Source organism: Topomyia yanbarensis, chromosome 3, assembly GCF_030247195.1.
Source record: "Topomyia yanbarensis strain Yona2022 chromosome 3, ASM3024719v1, whole genome shotgun sequence".
In the NCBI taxonomy this organism is placed as follows: domain Eukaryota; kingdom Metazoa; phylum Arthropoda; class Insecta; order Diptera; family Culicidae; genus Topomyia; species Topomyia yanbarensis.
In genome coordinates, this window is record NC_080672.1 from 64,779,046 (window position 1) to 64,803,643 (window position 24,598).

Below are 24,598 nucleotides of genomic sequence, written 5' to 3' on the forward strand. Positions count from 1 at the left end.
TTAAATTTGTTAAATTTTGTTTTTGTTAGAATTTCTGTTTTTAATAAATTGATTCGTGTGAGTTTGATAAATTTTCACCCTACAACTTGTCCCTAATAACAAAGCTCAGTATCTATCCTAAAGTTTTTTCTAAGGATAAACAAACAAATTTTGGTGATGACGGTAGGATGTAGTAGGCTCGCTGTTGCAGCAGTATGTTAATTGTTACGATAAATAGAGTGATGTTCAAAAGAAGAACGATATCCAAAACATTTTATTGGTTTTATTAGAGAAGTTTGTGCAACGCATAGATAAATAAGAAAATAATAATGCATTGCACAAACTTTTGAGCAGATAATCCGATTCCCATGTGACTAAACAGCCAACTATACAGTGACAGTATTAGCCTGCTTCGTTAGATCAGCATTGTGCGAAAGGTTAGTAATTTTGATTTGCTGCTCTCAATATTTTAGGGAACTGTTTTCTCTAAATGGGTTTGTTTTGATTTTTTTGGTATCAGTTAGGATTTGCTAGGTTTTCGTTTACATGTTTTCCTAACTGTGTTCGTGTTTACCTATGTATCCAAATCATTCGTACCATTCTGTTATACGTTTGTCTGCACCATTCATCGTTTTGCTATTTACTTATTCGAACATTCATGCACTTTATTGCTGTTTTCGCGAATTACGTTTGTCTACAGCGAACTAAACTGTTGTGCTGTCTTCTGTAGCTTAGTATCTTACATAGATTTTTTATCTCATAGTAGTTTTAGAAAGATGCTTGAGTATCAGCTTCGAACAAATTGAACCTGTGCTATATATGTTTAATCTTTCACTAAATTTCTCTTCTATCTTTGTATCTCTTCCGTTCTATCATTTGGCAACATCGAACCCGACACAGCGTCCTCCTCCTCGGAAGCGGATGATCACCAGTCACCGGGGCTGAACAACAATAGCGGTAGCAGTCGTAGCGGTAGCAAATCACCACCGATTAGTCCCAGCCGTAACCTGACCGTTAGGCCGCTGTTCGGGCGAACGCAGTCTGAAAGCAGTAGCGGGACGCCGCGTTCGTCACCCAGAAAACCTCTACACTAGTGCTGGATCGAACTCTACCAGGGCGGACATTTTGAAGATAAAAAACGTAAATCACGCTAGGTAACAGAAACGAACGTAGAATTTAGTCACTTAGTTCGCGTAGGTTTAAAGTGTCGAAGTATTTTGCCATGCCTCGTGCTTGCCTTGAGAGCGTATTGTTTACAGTAAAGGGCCATTTGTGGTGGAATGTGTGTGTGTGATCATATAACGGATCTACCTAGGTAGCAGGCTGGTGTTTGTACTCAAAAGTGTTGGTCGTTCGATTTAAGCACTATCCACCAAATGACTATGATTCATGTTTAGTGCAAATGTCGGTATAATAGGAATATTTATTTATTAAATAGCAATGCAAAATACTGCGAACTGTTTTTATTTATCCGAATATTGATTTATATTTATAACCCATTTTTATCACCCCATGTAGAACTACCGGAAAACTCACTTCTATATTTCCGCTTTTTATATGACTAAATTTTTCATGCTTTTTTCGTCATCAACGACAAAAACCACAGAGAATAGACGTCCATCTTCAGCATTCAACTTGTGTAAAATCTCTAACGGTTTCGAAGGTAGTTGGAATATCCAAACCAGGTGCGCTACTGTTGTCATGTTTTTTTTTGTGGCTGAGTTCGACAGAATTGACAGCGGTTATTCCTCTACCCAGTCAAACTAGTCCGGAACCGGTTCGGACTTCCAGCAAATGCATCAACCGAATTCCAGCTCAAATGCATCAGCCGATAGAGTCGGAATCGGTTGTTTTCTTTGAGCAAGATTCCATACTGAATCCATTCAGGATTGGATTTGACGGAATGGATTTGACGGATAGTTGGGATAGGTTGGTGTGGCGGCGCTAGTGTTTATCGTATATTAATTCAAATGTTTACAGTTTTACATCGTTTTTTTAAATATTTTTGTTCGATCATGGATGTCTGTTCTCTGTGGTCTTGTGAAAGACAGACCCGGTTAAACCATTCGGAATTTGATTCGGAATCCTGAATGGAGTCAGCATGGATTCCAAATCAATGGCAACAACCGATCCTGAGTCGGAATCGGTTGCTGCATTTGATTTGGAATCCATGCTGACTCCATTCAGAATTCCGAACCGGTTCCGGAATGAGTTTAACTGGGGATGGTCGAAAAAATATAGGTAGTCTTAAGAATGACTGCTGTTGTTGAAAAATTCTATAGATAGACCTACAGACACTTTATATAACAGACTAGCCACAGAGAACAGACATCCATCTTCAGCATTCAACTTGTGTAAAAATCTCTAACGGTTTCGAAGGTAGTTGGGATATCCAAACCAGGTGCGCTACTGTCGTCATGTTTTTTTTGTGGCTGAGTTCGACAGAATTGACAGCGGTTATTCCTCTACACAGTCAAACTAGTCCGGATCCGGTTCGGATTTCCAGCATAAATTCCAGCTCAAATGCATCAACCGATAGAGTCGAAATCGGTTGTTTTCTTTTAGCAAGATTCCATACTGATTCCATTCAGGATTTCGAACCGGTTTCGGAATGGATTTGACGGATAGTTGGGATAATTTGGTTTGGCGGCGCTAGTGTTTATCGTATATTATTTCAAATTTTTACACACGATTTTCAAACATTTTTGTTCGATCATGGATGTCTGTTCTCTGTGGACTAGCGGAGAGAAAACAGTAAAACTAGCAACCATGGATGTAAACTGGCATCACGGAAGCTCCCATAAGCTTTGCATGGGCTTCCTCTTGCACTTCCCCTCTCAAAACTCTCATGCTCGTTTGGCTGAACTTTTTGACAGCCCGTTTGGCTGCAATCTGGGTGGCCAGACCTACCGACTTATCGGTAGTGCTACCGATTTTGGTCCTTCTTACAGATTCACAGACGACCAAGGTAAAACTACCGATATTTTCTTATCCATACCGAAAATTACCGATTTTTATTGATTTTGGACACATCCTACTCAACATTCATTTTTGAGTTGAATTTGGTCTGAGATCTGTGTTTTCAGTATTTTACAATTCTATGTCAACATTGCGTTTTTGGGACAATAACCCGGCCTACCGATAACCACCGATAAACTTTTAATGACCCTACCAATATTAGAATGTGCACGCTGACGAAGTGGACGTAAAAATGACTTTTACTGTGAGCCGTATTTACAAACATTGCTTCACAGTTTAATGGCAGTATTGATAAACACGGCTCACAGTAAAAGTCATTATTTATGTCGACTTCGTCTGCGTGCACAGCCTAATTAAGGAATTCTATCTGGCCACTCTGTTTGCAATTTTTGACACTTCGCTAGTCTGTGTATCAAGTGTCTGTAGGTAGACATACCCTCTAAGAATGGTTGGTTTCAAAATCGTCCAATGAAGGACGTTCGTTGGACCAATTTGGACAACGTCCAAATAACCATCCAACGAACGTCCATCGTTGGACCTGTGTTGAACGATTTTGGAACATTTTCTGGACGTCCCAGTGGGTACCCAGTTAAACTCATTCCGGAACCGGTTCGAATTTCTGAATCCCGGTTAAACCACAGAGAACAGACATCCATGATCGAACAAAAATATTTAAAAAACGTGTGTAAACATTTGAATTAATATACTAAAAACACTAGCGCCGCCACACCAACCTATCCCAACTATCCGTCAAATCGATTCCGGAACCGATTCGAAATCCTGGTTGGATTCTGCATGGAATCTAGCTCAAAGAAAACAACCGATTCCGACTCTATCGGTTGACGCATTTGAGCTGGAATTCATGCTGGAAGTCCGAATCGGTTCCGGACTAGTTTGACTGGGTAGAGGAATAACCGCTGTCAATTCTGTCGCACTCAGCCACAAAAAAACATGACAGTAGCGCACCTGGTTTAGATATCCAAACTACCTTCGAAACCGTTAGAGATTTTACACAAGTTGAATGCTGCAGATGGACGTCTGTTCTCTGTGGTTAAACCATTCGGAATCCTGAATGGAGTCAGTATGGATTCCAAATCAAATGCAACAACCGATTCTGAGTCGGAATCGGTTGTTGCATTTGATTTGGAATCCATAATGACTCCCCACTGAGACGTCCAAAAAATTGTTTCAAAATCGTTCAACACGGGTCCAACGATGGACGTTCCACAGAGAACAGACGTCCATCTTAAGCATTCAACTTGTGTAAAATCTCTAACGGTTTCGAAGGTAGTTTGGATATCTAAACCAGGTGCGCTACTGTCGTCATGTTTTTTTGTGGCTGAGTTCGACAGAATTGATAGCGGTTATTCCTCTACCCACCCACTGAGACGTCCAAAAAATTGTTTCAAAATCGTTCAACACGGGTCCAACGATGGACGTTCGTTGAACGGTTATTTGGACGTTGTCCAAATTGGTCCAACGAACGTCCTTCATTGGACGATTTTGAAACCAACCGTTCTTAGAGGGCAGTCAAACTAGTCCGGAACCGGTTCGGACTTCCAGCATGAATTCCAGCTCAAATGCGTCAACCGATAGAGTCGGAATCGGTTGTTTTCTTTGAGCTAGATTCCATGCTGAATCCATCCAGGATTTCGAACCGGTTCCGGAATCGATTTGACGGATAGTTGGGATAGGTTGGTGTGGCGGCGCTAATGTTTTCGTATATTAACCCATTCATGCCCATGTTGTTTGTGGACAACAACGTTTTGAAACAGCTATAACTTTTGATTGAGTCAAAATTTGCTCACAAAAATAAGTAAGGCTGATAAATGTGACTATTAACTTTCATTTGAGTATTAAAAGTTACAAGGAACAGCTCTAGAACTGAAGCTATTTCAATTAGTCTGATTGGATTCCGATGGAGCAGTGCTGCCAGGGACCGTTTACGTCGATGATCGAAAAATTATTTTTCATATATTTTCGTTATGTTGCAAGATTATTGAAAACTGATAAAACTTGTCAATTTAGACTGTCTTTGGCTACGTTCTCCACGCAAGTGGACTATTGTAAATGTTCTAGGAGAATTGTATTGAGCATTGGAAGGTAAAAATTGAGCTGCTTCTAGCACTGCGTGAGAGACACCTATCTTTATGAAAAAACGCTTTTCGTGTTTCTTGACCCCACTATTTTCAAGGAAAAATAGTTTTGAAACCCTATCTGCACTAGAAAAAAGTTGGGCATGAAAGGGTTAATTCAAATATTTACACACGTTTTTTAAATATTTTTGTTCGATCATGGATGTCTGTTCTCTGTGGACGTTCGTTGAACGGTTATTTGGACGTTGTACAAATTGGTCCAACGAACGTCCTTCATTGGACGATTTTGAAACCAACCGTTCTTAGAGGGTACCTACGTATACTGTTAAAACAAACGACAAGAATAATAGGTACCGATCACCCGATTGCTGCTGTGTGTGAACTGTTCGGTAAAAAAGGAATAATGATTTGCAACCAATGTTCATTAAATATCGAATCGGACGAAAATTCTGTTACCTGTAAAGGCTTTTGCTCCGACGAATATCATGCAGAATGTGTTGCACTCACGATAGAAGAGGCACTTAGCTGTACACAACAGCGGAACATTTTATGGATGTGTACGCCTTGCACCGACATCATGATCGATGCTCGTCACTGTGAGGCATTTTCAAAGAAACGAAAGTTGCTATCGGAGTCTGCCGGCTTTGTACCCAGGCGACCTGCTATTGCTGCTGTGCACACAGAATCACAGACTGAAAACTGTGCATTGGATTTATTTCAAGAGGTGCGTAAATTGAAGCAACAGGTCGCTGCTATCAACGAGACGATTGCTGGTAGATCGTATGAAATAACCCAATCGTTTACTGGCTCAAGCTCTCCTTCAGACCAATCTTCCCCGTTCTCGTCAATCCAACTGCAGCATGGCTCCCGAAACGTTTCTGGTCTTGGTAATTTGTCTAACTCATTATCGAGCTCCTCCGCTAACCTCTGCTGGCTATTTTTCACGAGAGTGAAAAATTCAGTTACTGAAAGGAACATCGCGGATATGGTAACAAAATCGCTCCGAAAGAACCCTGCCGTTGTGAAAAAACTTGTGCCAGACTGGAAAGAAGTAGCTTCGATGCCTTTCATTTCATTCAAGGTTGGAGTAGATTTGAAACTGAGAAATGTTGCATTGTCGCCGACGACTTGGTCGAGAGGGACTTGCTTTCGCGAATTTCACGAGAAATTCAACGTATGGGAACCGACAGATTGTGTTTTTGTGTATGTTATGTAAATTTGATATGCTGTGTGCATTGTGATGAATAGTAGTTATGTAATTAGTTTTAATAGCAATCTGTATGGCGCTTTGCGTCAAAGATGAAGTTAAATAAATAAATAAATAAACATGTAGTGGACCTATATATAAACTTTTCATTATTTTATTGTTCGGTTGGTCCACCATTGTGACGACTCTGTGCGGGATGGGCTGAAAATTTTCACTTTTCCGGGTCGTTTTCGAAAAAATTTTTCAAAGCACAATTTTTTGTTATTAGTGCATGTTATACATACTTCAAATTTTAATATAGCATAGAGGAACATATTTGCAACAAATTGGCCTAAAAATCAAATCATTCTGTTAAGTATGATAAGCTATTAACGTTCAAAATCTGACGCGGCGCCGCAGCCGATATTTTGAAACGGGACCCCTATATTGAAAGCTTAAATGTATTCTACATTAAAAATCTGCAACCAAACTAAAAAATCTGCAAATATCTGCGTCATCGAAAAAATCTGCTGCTTAAATTACAAGTCTGCGAATTTGCAGACTTGTGTGCAAGTCTGACATCTCTGGATTCCCACTGAGACGTCCAAAAAATTGTTTCAAAATCGTTCAACACGGGTCCAACGATGGACGTTCGTTGAACGGTTATTTGGACGTTGTACAAATTGGTCCAACGAACGTCCTTCATTGGACGATTTTGAAACCAACCGTTCTTAGAGGGTAATGTGGCGAATTTATCTTTGATGATGACCGTTTAGGCAAGACGTTATCAGGAATAAACCGATAGAAAAAGCACCACAGTAAAGAGGCGACACAGCGTTACGGCAAACAAACAATCGAAACTGTGTTGTTCCTATGATTATTCGCATTAGGTTGCTTGACGAGAACAGTTGGTGGGGGAAAGACGGCATATTCCTTTGGTTAGGATATTAGAAGCCGGACGGAAAGGAAAGGCTCATGCACGGCACGAGAACGAACGAGAAAGCGATTGTAGTGCATATTGGCGCGATTATATAAATATCTGTCGGTCGGTTTTTCTCATCATTCGTATTCGTTCAAGCACTAGCAAGCAGCCAGTCCACCGAAGGAAAGCAGGAAAAAGTGCCCCAGCTACTGGTGACTCATCGCAACCCGATCACTAACTGTCGCCCTGCAAGAATTTCGCCCCAATTAAAGGGCAACAGAGCAACTAATCTGTAGGCTATCGTTCCAGCGTCTGGGTCGTGAGATTGTGCAGGACTGCAAAGTCGAGCTACGCTTACAAAGCTCAGTCGTAATGATGCCCGAGAAGCCAACGATGCCTACTTGGTCGGTTTGTTCGAGAATGCAAAATAGTGCGCCAAGCGCATAACTTTCAGGCCAAATACATTAAATTGGCTCAACGTCTCCGCGGGGAGTGCGTCTGAATTATGCTTTCAGAAAGCTATATATGAATAATACGATGTGTGGAACGAAAGAAAGAGAATTTAAATTATCCTCTCTCGCTCGTTTTCGTGCACTGCTTTTCCATTCCTTTCTGCTGCTAATACCATCATAACTAAAACGAATGTGGGTGTTCCCCCACCATCCCATGGCCAGTATCAGCGCTAACAAATAAGACAAAAGAATTTAAATTTGTGAAAATCTTTTCCTTCCTTCTTTTCAAATCTGCAACATTCTTTGAAAATATTGTTGGAATGTTGTTATTGAAAAACTGAACATGCAAGTTTGTTAGCACTGGCTACTAGATTGAAAGCGATGGAAAGACAGAATATTCGTTTTGGTTATGCTAGTATTGGTAGCCGAACGGAAAGGAAAGGCACAGGAATGGCACGAAAACGAGCGAGAGAACGATAGTAGTGCTTTCTCGTGTTTTCATATATGAATATTGGTCGGTCAGTTTTTCTCATCATTCGTATTCGTTCAAGCACTAGCAAGCAGCCAGTCCACCGAGAAAAGCAGTTGGCAATGATGACGGTCCGCAAAAGCTAGTGCCCCAGCTACTGGTAGCCCATCGCAACTAACTACCGATCAGGAACTGTCGCCATGCCAGTATTTCGCCCCAACTAAAGGGCAACGGAGCAACTAATTCGCTGGATAACATTCCAGCGTCTGGTTCGTAAGGTTGTGTATTACTTCAAAGTCGAGCTACGCTTACAAAACTCAGGCGTAATGAAGCCAGTGATGCCTACTTGGTCGGTTTGTTTGAGGATACAAAATGGAGCGCCAAGTACGTAACTTTCTCGCAAAAGAAATCAAACTGGCTCACAGTGTCCGCTGGGAGTGGGCGTAAATTACAATAAAAGCAACGGTTTTTTTCAGGACCAATCAATTGTGTTCTAGTGAGAGTTAAACTGAAACTTTCATTTTAAGATGTGTAACAAATTTTCAACAAGCAACATAATGCGTTGTTGTGTGGAAAGAAGTAGCTTGCACACGGAACAAAAATTTAAATTATCCTCTCGCTCGTTTCGTGCACTGCTTTTCCATTCCTTTCTACTGTTATTATCAGAATTATCAAAACGAATGTGCGTGTTCCCACACCATCCCTCTAGTGATCAGTGTTGCTTCAATTGTATGTGTTTAAGAGAAATTCATTTCATCGTTAACCATTTCCCTCACCAAGGCCAACAACGCCAACAAAAACGGTCCTTTTCAGGACCACCATCATTTTTGTAAAGAATAATTTGAAATATTCCTCGCCCAAATCACCTTTTGTCCGAAAATTCCAATGAGTATGAACATATCTGAAGAACGTGTTCCTTATGTATTCTACATCTCTCCGGTTATGTCGCAGACATTACCCACCCATCTTTTTAGTTTGGTTGCAGATATTTGCAGATTTTTTAGTTTGGTTGCAGATATTTACAGATTTTTTTAGTATAAAACCTTTTGGTTACACTAGCTTTCCTGACATTTTTTGTTCTTCCCAGACTTTTAAAATTATTATTGCAGACATTTGAAAAAGTACCTGGCTTCTCTGTTGGAATCCATACTGACTCCATTCAGGATTCCGAATGGTTTGACCGGGTAGTTTTGTCATCGGATCGAACAAAATTTAATGTTCAAGCCGGACTGACATAGATGTAGAACTAGTTTCTTGCAAGGTTTTGATGTTTTACGCGGAACGCAAAATACATTCTAAATTTTTATTTCGATGCAAAGATACTAGATCATTTAACAATTTCATTAAATTTTAGTTGTGTTTGTAGCGCCGTATTTATTAAATTCATTTCAATGTGCTACGAAACTTTGATGAACAAACTTTAAAAAAAATCCTTCAATATAGTCAAATTATGACATTTAAATCGAACAATAAAAAGAGTCAAATGCCCTTGGCAATCTTGCCCCGCAGTAGGGCGTCAGTCTCTACCATAATCGTGATATTCAGCAAACTCCGATACATGTTTATAGCACTATCGATGTCCTCTCCCGGGTGATGACACGCGTAGCGCTGAACAAACTGTTGCATCGCGTTCAACTTTGCCGCATCATTGTCTCCTTCGACTACCTTCTGCAGGACTGTCATGTGTTTCCGGGGTATCGGAGGGGTTCTTTTACCCGATAACAGCCAAGATTTGTACTTTTTTCGATCGCAAATGTTACAGACACAATCAAAATGAAACATGGCCATAATTTGCTTGCGCTCGGAATCGCTATGTTTATCGTACAACGGTCCGTACGAGATGAAAATCTGCTCGCCTTTGGAAATTGGTCGTAAAACTATTACTTTGAGTTGACCAGACCGATAGGATGCAACCGTGTTCGGATCGCACGAGTGATTGAAAACCGACGCTAGCGATTGCAGTTGATTAGTGAAATTCTCCGACCGGCCTATGACAAGAAAACCAATGATTCGCATATAATCTAACATCGCGCGGAGCATAAAATTTTTAGTCTCTTGATTTGTGAAAATTGACTTAACTAATGGATGATTGATGTAGACAGAATAGTAAACAGCTGCATAGAAGCGGAATGAATCCTCGTATAGAAAATTACTCGTTGGTAGCTTCACTTGGTGAAAGATCTTAAATTCTTCTAAACGGCAATCGTTAGTGTAATCCAAAGTTAACGGGTTTGCCCCGGTTCTATCGTGAGTAGAACAGAACTTCATCATCTCTTCTAGATTGTCAAACAACGACAATCCATAGAAAAACATCCTTGGTCCCATATAAACTCTACTGCTGCCATAAGAAATATGATGCAGCTTCTCGGAAATGCCACACTCGTAACGATGAAAGCTAGTTCCTTTTTCCAGGCATTCCTCATCGCAGTACATGACCGAAACGCAGTTCGGGCAAGGAATCAAACTATGAAAGTTTTCAATCGAGCAGTAGTTGCAATTTAAATACTTCAGCTCAGGACTGACGGAGGTCAGCATTGGAGTTTCGTGGAGAATTACATCGCCAGCCTTGAAATCACGCTCAGCAATCATGCTCCTACCATACCCGGCAATTTGCCCCATTCGTATCCCTTTGGCAAGGTGAGGAATCCTAGGGTTTACATCAACGTTCATCGGCATCCGAATTGGTGGGATGGTGAATTTTGATTGACCATTCCTGATTTTTTCCAAACAGTTCTGCTCCCGAGCCAACAGTTTAGACAAGAGACGTTGCGGATAATTATGTTTCTTTGCGAGTGCAATATTTGCTATCGCGTACTGGTATTCCTCCTGCTCATAGTAAATTGCCGATCTGAAAATTAGCGAGAATAAAATCGATGCAGTAAAACAATAAAAAGGATAATACCGATTAGCATATCCAATTCCCAAATCCTCTGAGCCAGTCTCAGCCCAGCAAATACTTTCATTGTACTTATTCAGAGCTTCGTTGTAGTCCTTTTTTAGATACAATCGATTTCCCACTTGACGAACCTTAGCAGCTTTGTTGTTGCACTTGGGTAAATCGGGGACATCGATAAAAGGACCATTCTTCAGCACATAGTTCCGATACGCGGTAACGTCAGCGTTCTTCATATGGCCAGCCTCGTCAAAGAATTGCGTCGTGTAGTTGGACATCGGTTTCCGGCTGACCCGTTCCATTTGCTTTTGGTACTCAGTGCCTTTCAGACCGGCTAACAGGTTCTCGATCAAAGCATCCATTTTATCAATTTGACCGATGAAAGCGACGAATAAAATAGTACTCGCACTTCAAATTGCTATGAACAGCTAAATCTCTGAATAAACTTGAAAAATCTATATCAGATCTGTACACCACTACCTCGTGCTATCCATCTCGGATTTCCAACGATAACTTACTCGCGAGTAACGGTTTGCGCGCTGTCTAAAGCGGACCCTATACACGAGAACGGAATATTTTCAATAAAAATATTAACAATACAACATCAATACGTCAATCCAATTTGAATTCTATACAGGATCAATATTTTCAAAAACGCTTTATATGATCAATATATTAAACATTGGTATATTAACAATATTCCTACTCGTGTAGGGTTACCCAGTAAAGTTCAGCCGGAAATGAACTGGAATTCTGGCTGGTTTCAGTTCGTATACGGGCTGCAGTGACACAACCAATTCTAACTAGAATCGGTTGTCACTGGAGCCGGAATACGAACTGGAACCAGTCAGAATTCCAGTTCATTTCCGACTGAGCTTAACTGGGAAGAGGGCGCTGTCGATGAAAGCTCCCAGTGAACAACATCCAAAATTTCCCACTGAGACGTCCAAAAAATTGTTTCAAAATCGTTCAACACGGGTCCAACGATGGATGTTTGTTGAACGGTTATTTGGACGTTGTCCAAATTGGTCCAACGAACGTCCTTCATTGGACGATTTTGAATCCAACCGTTCTTAGAGGGTTGAGACGAAAATCGGCTGGATGTTGTTGGCTCGAATCAAAACTTGTCGAAAGTAAACAAAGTTCATTTCATATCGTCAACCTGGCGCCCAGGTGGTGAAATCAACGGGGTGCTGGAGCGTTGCCAAAAAAAAATTTATTTCGAGATTAAATTTTACTAAACTTCCCAGTTTAACTCAGCCGGAATGCTGGCTGGATCTAATTCGTATTCCGGCTCCGGTGACACAACCGATTCAAGTTAGAATGTTTAAGGGGTGCCATATCGATGCGACTTAGCCGCATAACCGAGGCCCGGGCGAGGTGGCCACCGACCCGCCGTCGGAAGCAAGCGAACCTGTGATCCACTCGTTTGCCCGGCTTACTCAAACATAGGGGCTATCCCTAGTTTAAGTCCGACTGAGCGGTAGCGAAGTCGGACAGCACGTGCAAAAGCGATGTGGCGTAGCCACATTGGGTGCTGGACACAAAATAAAATTGGCAATGCTAGCAAAAGGTAAACACAAATGAACACTCCGGATGAACCTAGGCTGGATGTTGTTGGCTCGAATCAAAACTTGTCGAAAGTAAACAAAGTTCATTTCATATCGTCAACCTGGCGCCCAGGTGGTGAAATCAACGGGGTGCCGGAGCGTTGCCAAAAAAAATTTATTTCCCGATTAAATTTTACTAAACTTCCCAGTTTAACTCAGTCGGAATGCTGGCTGGATCTAATTCGTATTCCGGCTCCGGTGACACAACCGATTCAAGTTAGAATGTTTAAGGGGTACCATTTCGATGCGGCTTAGCCGCATAACCGAGGCCCGGGCGAGGTGGCCACCGACCCGCCGTCGGAAGCAAGCGAACCTGTGATCCACTCGTTTGCCCGGCTTACTCAAACATAGGGGCTATCCCTAGTTTAAGTTCGACTGAGCGGTAGCGAAGTCGGACAGCACGCGCAAAAGCGATGTGGCGTAGCCACATTGGGTGCTGGACACAAAATAAAATTGGCAACGCCAGCAAAAGGTAAACACAAATGAACACTCCGGATGAACCTATCGTCAATTGACATTTCGACGAGTTTTGATTCGAGCCAATAATATGGGCCCCGAAAATCCTAACACAAATCAAACAACCGATTCCGAGTTGAACACAATCCCAGTTAAGCTCAGCCGAAAATGAACTGGAATTCCGGCTGGTCCCAGTTCGCATTCCGGCTCCAGTGACACAACCGATTCTAGTTAGAATCGGTTGTGTCACTGGAGCCGGAATACGAACTGGAACCAGCCAGAATTCCAGTTCAGTTCCGGCTGAACTTTACTGGGATTGATTGCTGAAACAGAATTTTTATAGAAACTAGCTAGAAATCTGGCTCAACTTTCAACTATTTTGGCTAGTTTGCTCGATGCGACGAAACGAGGGGCGCTTAAAAATTTGATCGATGAACACCACGCCAGCAGTGACCCAGTAAAGTTCAGCCGGAATGCTGGCTAATTCTAGTTAGTATTCCGGCTCCTGCGACATAATGGATTCTAACTTGAATCGTTTGTACCCACTGAGACGTCCAAAAAATTGTTTCAAAATCGTTCAACACGGGTCCAACGATGGACGTTCGTTGAACGGTTATTTGGACGTTGTCCAAATTGGTCCAACGAACGTCCTTCATTGGACGATTTTGAAACCAACCGTTCTTAGAGGGTATTACTGAAGCCGCTGAGACGTCCAAAAAATTGTTTCAAAATCGTTCAACACGGGTCCAACGATGGACGTTTGTTGAACGGTTATTTGGACGTTGTCCAAATCGGTCCAACGAACGTCCTTCCACAGAGAACAGACGTCCATCTTCAGCATTCAACTTGTGTAAAATCTGTAACGGTTTCGAAGGTAGTTTGGATATCTAAACCAGGTGCGCTACTGTCGTCATGTTTTTTGTGGCTGAGTGCGACAGAATTGACAGCGGTTATTCCTCTACCCAGTCAAACTAGTCCGGAACCGATTTGGACTTCCAGCATGAATTCCAGCTCAAATGCGTCAACCGATAGAGTCGTAATCGGTTGTTTTCTTTGAGCTAGATTCCATGCTCAATCCATCCAGGATTTCGAACCGGTTCCGGAATCGATTTGACGGATAGTTGGGATAGGTTGCTGTGGCGGCGCTAGTGTTTTTCGTACATTAATTCAAATGTTTACACACGTTTTTTAAATATTTTTGTTCGATCATGGATGTCTGTTCTCTGTGGCGGAACTTACCGAGCCCCTTCTCGACCGCACTTTGTTTACTAGGCTGATCAGCTGTTCACACACGGTTAAATAAAACAACCTGCAGCATAAGTTCTTTTTTTTTTCGTTGTTGCCAGCTAAGACCATAGTCGATCCATCTCGCCACATAAGTTCTTTTAACTCACTTTTGAGTTGTGCGTCGCTTTCGCACTTATTAGTGTTGTCAAAAACAAAACGAGAGATTCGACTCAGTCGAGGTCTTCCGTGGAGGAAGGTACTTTTGAGTTGTTTGGGGTATACTCAAAATTAGGTAAATTCAACTTAAATTTGAGTATAAAAAACCTATCAATGAGTTGTAATTTTTGCCGTGGTTAAATGGAAACTACCTTCAGCACGGTTTACCTAATTTTAAGTTCCCCCACGATACCACGAGATTGAGTCAAAGGAACTCAATTTTAGGTAGTTTTTAGTTTCTGTGCAGGTTTTCTAAAGAACAGCTGATCAGCCAAGTAAACAAAGAGCGCACCAAATTTCATTCCAGTCGAGCTGGGGTTCGGAACGTAACGCTGTAACACAGCGTACTTTGATTGATACATTTTCCTGCTTAATTTTACTGGGGATACCAAATCCTAGTAAAGTTCAGCCGGATTTCTGGCTGGTTCTAGCATGTATTCCGGCTCTAGTAACACCACGGATTCTAATTAGAATAATTATAGGCTGTGTCACTGGAGCCGGAATACAAATTATAAACAGTCAACATTCCGGCTCACTTTCCGACTGAACTTTAATGGGTTGACCCAGTTAAGTTCAACCGAAAAATGAGCCGGAATGTTGGTTGGTTCTAATTCATAATCCGGCTCTAGTAACACGACCGATTCTAGTTATAACTATATTCTATAGAATTGGTTGTGTGACTGGAGCCGGAATACTAATGGGAACCAGTCAGAATCCCGACTCATTTTCGGCTGAACCTTACTGCGGAGAAATACACCAACGCGGTCAAACGGGTCAAACCATTCGGAATTTGATTCGGAATCCTGAATGGAGTCAGTATGGATTCCAAATCAAATGCAACAACCGATTGAGTCAGAATCGGTTGTTGCATTTGTTGTGGAATCCACGAATCCATTCAGAAATCCGAACCGGTTCCGGAATGAGTTCAACTGGGTCGTCACCATCCATATTCACAGATTTTTTCACATTTTTTGATCACAGATTCTTTTTCACAGATGACAGATTTTTGGCATTTTGATAAAATCTTCACAGTTTTTTGGAAATATTGTGATTTTTCACAGATTTTTTGGAAACTTATCACAGATTTTCACAATTTTTTTTTCTTGTTTCAGTCATCACAGATGGTAAAAAGATTTTTTTGGCCGAAATACAGATTTCAATGTGGCATCCCTGTTCGTCATCCCTTTGCCCGGAGTGCACGAACGTGCAAGAGACACCGGAACACGTGGTATTTGAATTTATTTATTTGTTGTCAAACAAGACCGTTTTGTTACAATGGTAAAATATAGTATACACTTAAAACACAGAGAACAGACATCCATGATCGAACAAAAATATTAAAAAAACGTGTGTAAACATTTGAATTAATATACGATAAACACTAGCGCCGCCACACCAACCTATCCCAACTATCCGTCAAATCCATTCCGGAACCGGTTCGAAATCCTGAATGGATTCAGTATGGAATCTTGTTCAAAGAAAACAACCGATTCCGACTCAATAGGTTGATGCATTTGAGCTGGAATTCATACTGGAAGTCCGAGCCGGTTCCGGACTAGTTTCACTGCCCACTGAGACGTCCAAAAAATTGTTTCAAAATCGTTCAACACGGGTCCAACGATGCCCAGTTAAGCTCAGCCGGAAATGAACCGGAATTCTGGCTGGTTCCAGTTCGTATTCCGGCTCCAGTGACACAACCGATTCTAGTTAGAATCGGTTGTTGCACTGGGGCCGGAATACGAACTGGAACCAGCCAGAATTCCAGTTCATTTCCGGCTGAACTTTACTGGGTGGACGTTTGTTGAACGGTTATTTGGACGTTGTCCAAATTGGTTCAACGAACGTCCTTCATTGGACGATTTTGAAACCAACCGTTCTTAGAGGGAACCCACTGAGAGGTCCAAAAAATTGTTTCAAAATCGTTCAACACGAGTCCAACGATGGACGTTCGTTGAACGGTTATTTGGACGTCGTCCAAATTGGTCCAACGAACGTCCTTCGTTGGACTATTTTGAAACCAACCGTTCTTAGAGGGAAGTAGCGCCATTGGCTAGAACGCCACCGGGAAACCACAAATCGGGTTTCGACGAAATTCCGCCGCCGGGAAACTCCGACGGTGTAAACTAGATCCATTGCCGGGGACCAGTTGAGTAGTACGCGACATAGCACCGGGCTTGGGTCGTCGGGCGCCAGTGAACCGGACGTCAGGTTTCACCGGAATCGCCGATCTAGGCACCCGACGGGGTAGCTCGTGAGTAGGCTAGATCCACCGCCGGGGATTAGACCTAGTCGACCGTGTCGAATAGCTAGTAGTGGGTCGTTGGGGCACCACTGAACCGGAAGCTACGCTCCACCCGCAATACCTGGATGGATCTCAGCACCTACTGGCTGGCACGTTGAATAGGCTAGGTCCACCGCCGCGGACTAGACCGAGTAGGCGGAGCGGGGAGCTAAATGGCTCACAGAAAGGTACATCGGTGTCAGGAGAAATCTACCGCCGGGGAATTCACGGTAGGGTAGAGTCGCCGCCGTGGACTACCCGACAGAATCGTGACGAAAAGGCCGGTACCGAGAGAAATTCCATTGCCGGGGAACTCTCAGTCGGAGTAGGATAATATCTGAGTTAATCTCGATAAACCCTGGGAGCTAAATGGCTCAAGGACCGTTGGGGACTATCCAAGTAGATTGTGGTAAGGCCGGGAGCCGAATGACTCACGGAGACATGTAAATGGCTCAAGGAGTCAGCACCTAAACGGCGACGTAATAGCTGTTGACAAGAAGCAAGAGAGGAGTCGAGAGTTAAAGCTCAGGTCGAGCCACTCCATGAACCAAGTGGGGCTCCGAGATACAGGTATAAGATATTCGGCCCTCGGTTAAAAAGTTCCGACTGATTGCATAACCTTTATAGACGAGAAATGTAAAAAGTATGTGCTATTGCTATCGAGCTAAAGCGTATTTGTAGACTATTAATAAAGTAATGGCAGTATTTACCATTTATTTCTCTATTAGTTTTAAGTTGCGGTAGTCTCAAGAACGCCAACGCCATTTTACATAACATACATTTTAATTATTTTACGAAGAGGTTATAAGAAAAGCAATCGATTTTGAAAGAAAACATGCGTGGTTACAAAGTTGCGGTAACGATTTTATTTTACTTTGAAGATTTGGTGTTGTTAACAATACTAACAACATGTAAAGTTCAAGGTATATAAAAATAACAGTTCAAGCTACAGACCTGCGAATGAATTATTAATTAATTGGCTCAGCCAAGTATCTGAAACTATCCAAATAAAACTATCAGATAGTACTAAACCATATTTGCTTAAAGTGAGTAAATCTGCTGGAAAATTAACATTTTTGTTGAATTCATTTGACCTCATGGAGCAGATAATTCATTTAAAATGTTAATCAATTGACGCGATAGTTAAAGTTCAAAGTTCGTAAAGAAAAGAAAATCGGTGAAAATGTAAACAAATTCATCTAACGTGTTTTGCCCGCAACGAAGAATCAATTTCCGCCACAAACGCCCATGTTAGACATTGGCGATAGTCGTCCAAGACAGCATAAAAATCATCCCGTGGGTGAACAAATGAATATACCTCAATGTCGTTCCTTAGTTTTCGCAACTTATCCGTCAGTAGCATAATTGCCGGATTCGGGCACATGTGCATATCTGCAAGTGCTGGGTACAGCAATTCTGTTACCATACATTTAAATGTGAACGCGTTACTAATCGGGTCACAAGCGTCGCAAATGCATTCGAAGAACATGCGTGTCGTCAGATAGTGTCGATCAGCAGCTGTATGCTCGCAGTAGAGTGGTCCGTATGAGATGAGAATTTCTTCATTTTTCGAGATCGGTCGCAAAACGACGAATTTTAGCTGACCAGACCAGTAAAGTGACAGCGTGTTGGGATCGCAGGAATGGTTACACAACGACGCAAATGAGAACAGTTGTTCGGTGTACTTGTCGCCGGGACCGATTGCCATAAAATGTGCGGTGCGCATATAGTCCAACAGTGAACTGAGCATAAAATTCTTATACCGTCTTTGTACAAAGATGGACTTAATCTGAGGCTGGGTCATGTAGATCTTGTAGTAGATAGCCGTTAAAAAACGGAATGCTGTTTCGTACATTTCCTCGTCGCAGTAGCCTTCGTTGTTATTTTCAACTCTATGGAAGAGTTCGAACTCTTTCAAGCGATCGTGATTTTTAAAGTCCAATTTTAGTGGATTGACTTCCGTTTTTGGGCGGGATTTACAAAATTTAATCATTTTGCCCACATTACCATCGAACAGGCTCAAACCGTAGAAAAACATACGAATTCCCAAATAATCGTCCGAACGAATGTGATGAAGCTTCTCGGAAATGCCGCACTCAAAACGGTGAATGTACTTTTGACCGTTCTCTAGACATTCCTCGTTACAGAACATAACTGAAGGACACTTCGGGCACGGAATCAGGCTGTGAAAGTTCTCGTTTGAGCAGAAATCACAGTTCAAATATTTCACCTGAGTATCTATGGCAGCCATAATTGGTTGCTCATGAAGAATAACTTCTCCTACTTTAAATGCTCGATTTGCCACTAACCCTCTGCCACACTCCGGCATCTGTTTCATTATAATATCTTTGGCCACTGCAGGTATCTTATCGTTAACTTTCGCCTTAAAATCAAGAGCTGAAAAATGGTAATTACATCTAGAATGACCTGTGGCAATTTTCTGTTTGCAGTTTTGTTCTCGTGTCTGCAATTTTGGTTGTAGCAGTTCCGGGTATCGATGTTTCCGAGCAAGAGCTATATTGGCCAGGCACAATTCATATTCCCCTTGTTCATAGTAAATTGCTGAACTGAAACGTAAAGTATATCTTTAAAAACAAATACCCATTCAACGTTGCTTTCGTCATTTACCGATTTGCGTAACCAAGTGCCAGATCTTCGGAATCACCTAGTGCCCAGCAAATGCTTTCGTTGTATTTTTCAAGCGCCGGCTTGAAACGCTTCTTCAGGTACAGCCGATTACCTTCGCGGCGAAGAGCGCCAGCTTTTTCGTTACATTTACCTCCGTCCACTACATCTACAGACGGTCCATGCTGCTGCACATAGTCGCGGTAGGCGCCAATGTCGTCCGTTGCAGGGCGCGCTGGGTTTTTAAAAAAATCGGTCAAATACTGAAACAAGGGTTTTGAAGTAACTTGATCCTTCCGGATGCCGGAATGGTTGTTGCAAAACATTTTGGTACGAGCTTATAATAGTAATTTGATTTCGGCGATTAATTCTAGGAACTAGTTTGTAAAAAAGAACGCCACACCGTACGCTTAACGTAAAAATTTAAATATAGGAAAGGAAGTGCACAGTTAAATTAATATGTCCATTAATGTGTGTTATTATCCCACTGAGAAGCCCAAAAAACCCGGTCAAACCATTCGGAATTTGATTCGGAATCCTGAATGGAGTCAGTATGGATTCCAAATCAAATGCAACAACCGATTCTGAAACCGATTGAGTCGGAATCGGTTGTTGCATTTGATTTCCCACTGAGACGTCCAAAAAATTGTTTCAAAATCGGTCAACACGGGTCCAACGATGAACGTTTGATGAACGGTTATTTGGACGTTGTCCAAATTGGTCCAACGAACGTCCTTCATTGGACAATTTTGAAACCAACCGTTCTTAGAGGGTGGATACTGGCTCCCAGTTAAACTCATTCCGGAACCGGTTCGGATTTCTGAATGGATTCATTATGGATTCCAAATCAAATGCAACAACCGATTCCGACTCAATCGGTTTCAGAATCGGTTGTTGCATTTGATTTGGAATCCATACTGACTCCATTCAGGATTCCGAATCAAATTCCGAATGATTTGACCGGGCTCCATTCAGAAATCCGGTTCCGGAATGAGTTTCACTGCCCACTGAGACGTCCAAAAAATTGTTTCAAAATCGTTCAACACGGGTCCAACGATGGACGTTTGTTGAACGGTTATTTGGACGTTGTCCAAATCGGTCCAACGAACGTCCTTAATTGGACGATTTTGAAACCAACCGTTCTTAGAGGGTGCCCACTGAGACGTCCCAAAAATTGTTTCAAAATCGTTCAACACGGGTCCAACGATGGACGTTTGTTGAACGGTTATTTGGACGTTGTCCAAATTGGTCCAACGAACGTCCTTCATTGGACAATTTTGAAACCAACCGTTCTTAGAGGGTTGGAATCCATACTGCCCACTGAGACGTCCAAAAAATTGTTTCAAAACCGTTCAACACGGGTCCAACGATGGACATTTGTTGAACGGTTATTTGGACGTTATCCAAATAGGTCCAACAAACATCCTTCATTGGACGATTTTGAAACCAACCGTTCTTAGAGGGTGGATACTGGCTCCCAGTTAAACTCATTCCGGAACCGGTTCGGATTTCTGAATGGATTCATTATGGATTCCAAATCAAATGCAACAACCGATTCCGACTCAATCGGTTTCAGAATCGGTTGTTGCATTTGATTTGGAATCCATACTGACTCCATTCAGGATTCCGAATCAAATTCCGAATGATTTGACCGGGCTCCATTCAGAAATCCGGTTCCGGAATGAGTTTAACTGCCCACTGAGACGTCCAAAAAATTGTTTCAAAATCGTTCAACACGGGTCCAACGATGGACGTTCGTTGAACGGTTATTTGGACGTTGTCCAAATTGGTCCAACGAACGTCCTTCATTGGACGATTTTGAAACCAACCGTTCTTAGAGGGTGGGAATGTTTCGGGTCCAACGATGGACACCCAGTAAAGTTCAGCCGGGAATGAACTGGAATTCTGGCTGGTTCCAGTTCGTAGCCGGCTCCAGACACAACCGATTCTAACTAGCCAGAATTCCGGTTCATTTCCGGATGAGCTTAGCTGGGCGTCTGTTGAACGGTTAAGGACGATACAGACGATACATCAACTTCCATCAACGTCACCGTTCCGTCAGGATAAGTTACATGCAGTTAAATGGAAGCGTTCACACGCAACATCAACCCCAGTGAGCAAATTTTCTGGCAGAGACCGTTCTGCTAGAGTTCTGTAAGTCTTGGTTTGGCAGCCCTGTCAGATTTCTGCGCGTATCATGTCGGGTTAGTCCCGGTCAAACCATCCGGAATCTCGAATGGAGTCATCATGGATCCCAAATCAAATGCAACAACCGATTCTGAGTCGGCATCGGTTGTTGCACACAGAAAAAAAAAATGTTGGTAAAAATAAGAGTTTTTCACTCTTACCAAAAAACAACCAACGCATACTCTTAGTTTAAAAATAAAACTTGTTTTGAGTACTATTTTCCAACTTTTACCACAGAGAACAGACATACCTCTACCCAGTCAAACTAGTCCGAAACCGGTTCGGACTTCCAGCATGAATTGCAGCTCAAATGCATCAACCGATAGAGTCGGAATCGGTTGTTTTCTTTGAGCAAGATTCCATACTGAATCCATTCAGGATTTCGAACCGGTTCCGGAATGGATTTGACGGGTAGTTGCGATAGGTTGGTGTGGCGGCGCTAGTGTTTATCGTATATTAATTCAAATGTTTACACACGTTTTTTAAATATTTTTGTTCGATCATGGATGTCTGTTCTCTGTGGTACGGCTGTCTGGCAGACTAACAACACAGTGGGGAAAGACAGAATTACTTCGCAACCGTTACCAGCGGTACAGTTCGAGTGTCGGACGCGAAAGGTCGGCGGTGGATGCCCTCTAAGAACGGTTGGTTTCAAAATCGTCCAATGAAGGACGTTCGTTGAACCAATTTGGACAACGTCCAAAAAACCGTTCAACGAACGCCCATCATTGGACCCGTGTTGAACGATTTTGAAACAATTTTTTGGACGTCTCAGTGGGTGTGTACAGAACTCGAAGGGACTGACAGCCAGCCCTCGACTCCAGCATCGTATCCGCTTGGTGATCACGTCCGTGAAAAGGCGACGGTAGGTAGATTTAGGTATGCCGGCTTTGACAAGGATTGTCGAGAAGAGAGGAGATAGAAAATAGAGAGATGGGAGGAAAGCTAGTAGTCTAGAGAAAGGAGAGAAGGAAAGGTAGAGTAGAAAGAGGAGCGAATAGAGAAGGGCTTCAATAAAGTTTGTTTGTGAATAATTACGTTGTGGATCGCAGTGTTTTCAGTTTTGTGTGCATTTTACGAGCTTTCCGGGCCCTATCGAGGTTTTCATTTCCCCCTCGACAGTTGCACATGCAACAAGTATTGCCTAAGACTTCTTTGAAGGCACCATCTTTCTAGATTAGATGAAGCGTATCGCGCCGAGTATCGAGCTACTTTGCTGAATCTACATGAAGGCCTAGATACCAAGCATCAGCTTTGCCGAAGACACTTCTAAAACGTAACCACGAGGAGTTATCAATTTATTCTAGGTTTTTTTTTCTATTTCTTACCATATTGGCAGTGAGTCTGGAGAGGTTCCATAACCATCAGCTCGAAACAGCACTGAATGAAGTAATTCCACGGTAGTTATTGACGTCTCGCTTATTTTCCTTTTTATAAACTGTAAGCATGTCCGCAGATTTCCACTGGAAATTTTCCAGCATGAATGAAAAATGTCACTGACGATAGATGCTTTGAAGATGTGAAGAATTGGAGTCACCAAAACGTCGATTGTTGATGATGAACTTTCTTCGGAACGTGCCTGTCAATAACACCGACAAAAATAAGCAAAAAAAATCAATTAAATTACCCATAATTGAACATAACAATGCAAACAATGTTTAACCAAAAATGTGCACCTACCATATAATCACAAGTTGTATATTAAACGAATAATCGGAATTTCGGACACTTTATATTAATAACGAATCGAAAGTACGAGTACCCACCCTAGTTTCAAAAAGCTCGTTTCAATCGCCCTTCTCCACATAGAACAAACTTTAGCGACAAAGCAAAAGCACTCTCCATCCGCTCATTCTCGCGCATTTCCCGCGAAGCACGTGACGTCGTTTTCCGGCGGACGCCGGTCTCAGCATAATTCCTCTCTGTTTACCACCGCGTACATATACAAAAGTGTAAACAAACTTTCAGTCTGACACGCGGTGTCGGGTCTCTCGGCCCGCGAAATGAAAGCGCTCTCTTCTCAAGTCACGCGTTTTGATTGATATGGCGCGACGCGTGGTTCACGACTCACGCTCACGCTACGACGATCAGCTGCTGCGCGAGGCAAACGGTTCGTTTGCCGCCCCGGTTGCTTGCTCTGAGCGATTCTGCTACTCCGCACAGCAGGCAGTTTCAATTGAACGTTCGTGTAGATTGGTTCGGATTTTTTGGCGCACGATTTTATTTTGGGCCAAGTTGAGCGCGATTCTTCGTTGTGCATTGGAGGAAATTGCTATTTTTTCTTCAGTCCATCGCGAGCAAGTGATTTGTGGAAAAAGTTGGAAATTGTGCAATATATTTTTTCCTCTCTCTGCGTGATCATTATTATTATTCCTGTGATTGATTGGGTGGTGTCCGTGTGAATTTTGCTGGTGATCTGTGAAATTTGGAGTTTCACGCCGAGTGATCGGATATTTCTACTTCAACCCAGTTACAGTAAGTGATGAAAGGACCTGGGCTGGTGGAAAGTTGAAATTAAATTCGTGAACGGTTATCGAGAAGAGCATCGAGTAGAAACTAAGTGGAAGTTAGTTCGGTGAACATAAATCGAATCATATCGTCAATAGAATCGAAATCGTAAAGTGATTGATAATATTTAACGTGATTACAAGCAGCTTCAGTTGTGAAAAAGACGTGAACAGGTGAATGTTTGGGTTAGCTGAAAAGCTACATTTTTTTACGATTCTGGAACTGAAAAATTCACATTGGATTGCAATAAGCGGTTCTACAGCGGTGTGTATACTGAGCTGGTGAGTTTGTTCGCTTCATGAATATAGTTTCATTCAGGTTTTTTTACGCAAGAGATACAGGCCGTGTAAATGAAAACCGCGAATTTTAAAAATCTTCGTAAATGCAGATCGCTTAAATTAATGAATCCGCGTTAATGGAAACCGCGTTGATGGAAACCGCGTGAATTCAAAAATCCGCGTAAATGAAAACCGCGTGAATTCAAAAATCCGCGTAAATGAAAACGTTAGAAT

General features: G+C 42.2%; 4 protein-coding genes across 7 annotated transcripts in view; 2 read left to right on the forward strand and 2 right to left on the reverse strand.

Annotated features, from left to right (window-relative positions):
- LOC131693079 (cholinephosphotransferase 1) overlaps nucleotides 1-1,429 on the forward strand; it is a 52,650-nt gene extending 51,221 nt beyond the window's left edge. For all 4 annotated transcript variants that reach the window (XM_058980594.1, XM_058980595.1, XM_058980593.1 and 1 more), the window contains exon 7: nucleotides 880-1,429. In XM_058980594.1, the coding sequence (XP_058836577.1) occupies nucleotides 880-1,073 (194 nt within the window). In that variant the 3' untranslated portion in view covers nucleotides 1,074-1,429. The remainder of the gene's footprint in view (nucleotides 1-879) is intronic.
- An 8,025-nt stretch (nucleotides 1,430-9,454) lies between these two features.
- LOC131692915 (SET and MYND domain-containing protein DDB_G0273589-like) lies at nucleotides 9,455-11,532 on the reverse strand. The gene is made up of 2 exons (XM_058980314.1): nucleotides 10,986-11,532; nucleotides 9,455-10,931 (listed from the first exon to the last, which is right to left on the reverse strand). The coding sequence occupies exons 1-2, from the start codon at nucleotides 11,336-11,338 to the stop codon at nucleotides 9,563-9,565; spliced, it is 1,722 nt and encodes a 573-aa protein (XP_058836297.1). The 5' UTR covers nucleotides 11,339-11,532; the 3' UTR covers nucleotides 9,455-9,562.
- A 6,156-nt stretch (nucleotides 11,533-17,688) lies between these two features.
- On the reverse strand, nucleotides 17,689-19,800 carry LOC131692688 (uncharacterized). Its single transcript, XM_058979869.1, has 2 exons — nucleotides 19,395-19,800; nucleotides 17,689-19,333 (listed from the first exon to the last, which is right to left on the reverse strand). Exons 1-2 carry the CDS (start codon nucleotides 19,715-19,717, stop codon nucleotides 17,962-17,964), a joined length of 1,695 nt encoding a protein of 564 aa, XP_058835852.1. The 5' UTR covers nucleotides 19,718-19,800; the 3' UTR covers nucleotides 17,689-17,961.
- A 3,959-nt stretch (nucleotides 19,801-23,759) lies between these two features.
- The window catches only part of LOC131694087 (cAMP-dependent protein kinase catalytic subunit PRKX), a 215,859-nt gene continuing 215,020 nt past the window's right edge, over nucleotides 23,760-24,598 (forward strand). Inside the window, exon 1 of the mRNA XM_058982463.1 lies at nucleotides 23,760-24,367. The gene's annotated coding sequence lies outside the window, so the exon portion shown is untranslated. The remainder of the gene's footprint in view (nucleotides 24,368-24,598) is intronic.

Bases quoted from the DNA above. Each gene is read 5' to 3' on its own strand.
- LOC131692915 (XM_058980314.1), bottom strand. From the start codon at position 11,338: ATGGATGCTTTGATCGAGAACCTGTTAGCCGGTCTGAAAGGCACTGAG. The intron at 10,932-10,985 runs GTATTATCCTTT...GCTAATTTTCAG, and splicing joins GGAATTGGATATGCTAATCG to ATCGGCAATTTACTATGAGC.
- LOC131692688 (XM_058979869.1), bottom strand. From the start codon at position 19,717: ATGTTTTGCAACAACCATTCCGGCATCCGGAAGGATCAAGTTACTTCA. The intron at 19,334-19,394 runs GTAAATGACGAA...TTTACGTTTCAG, and splicing joins GCACTTGGTTACGCAAATCG to TTCAGCAATTTACTATGAAC.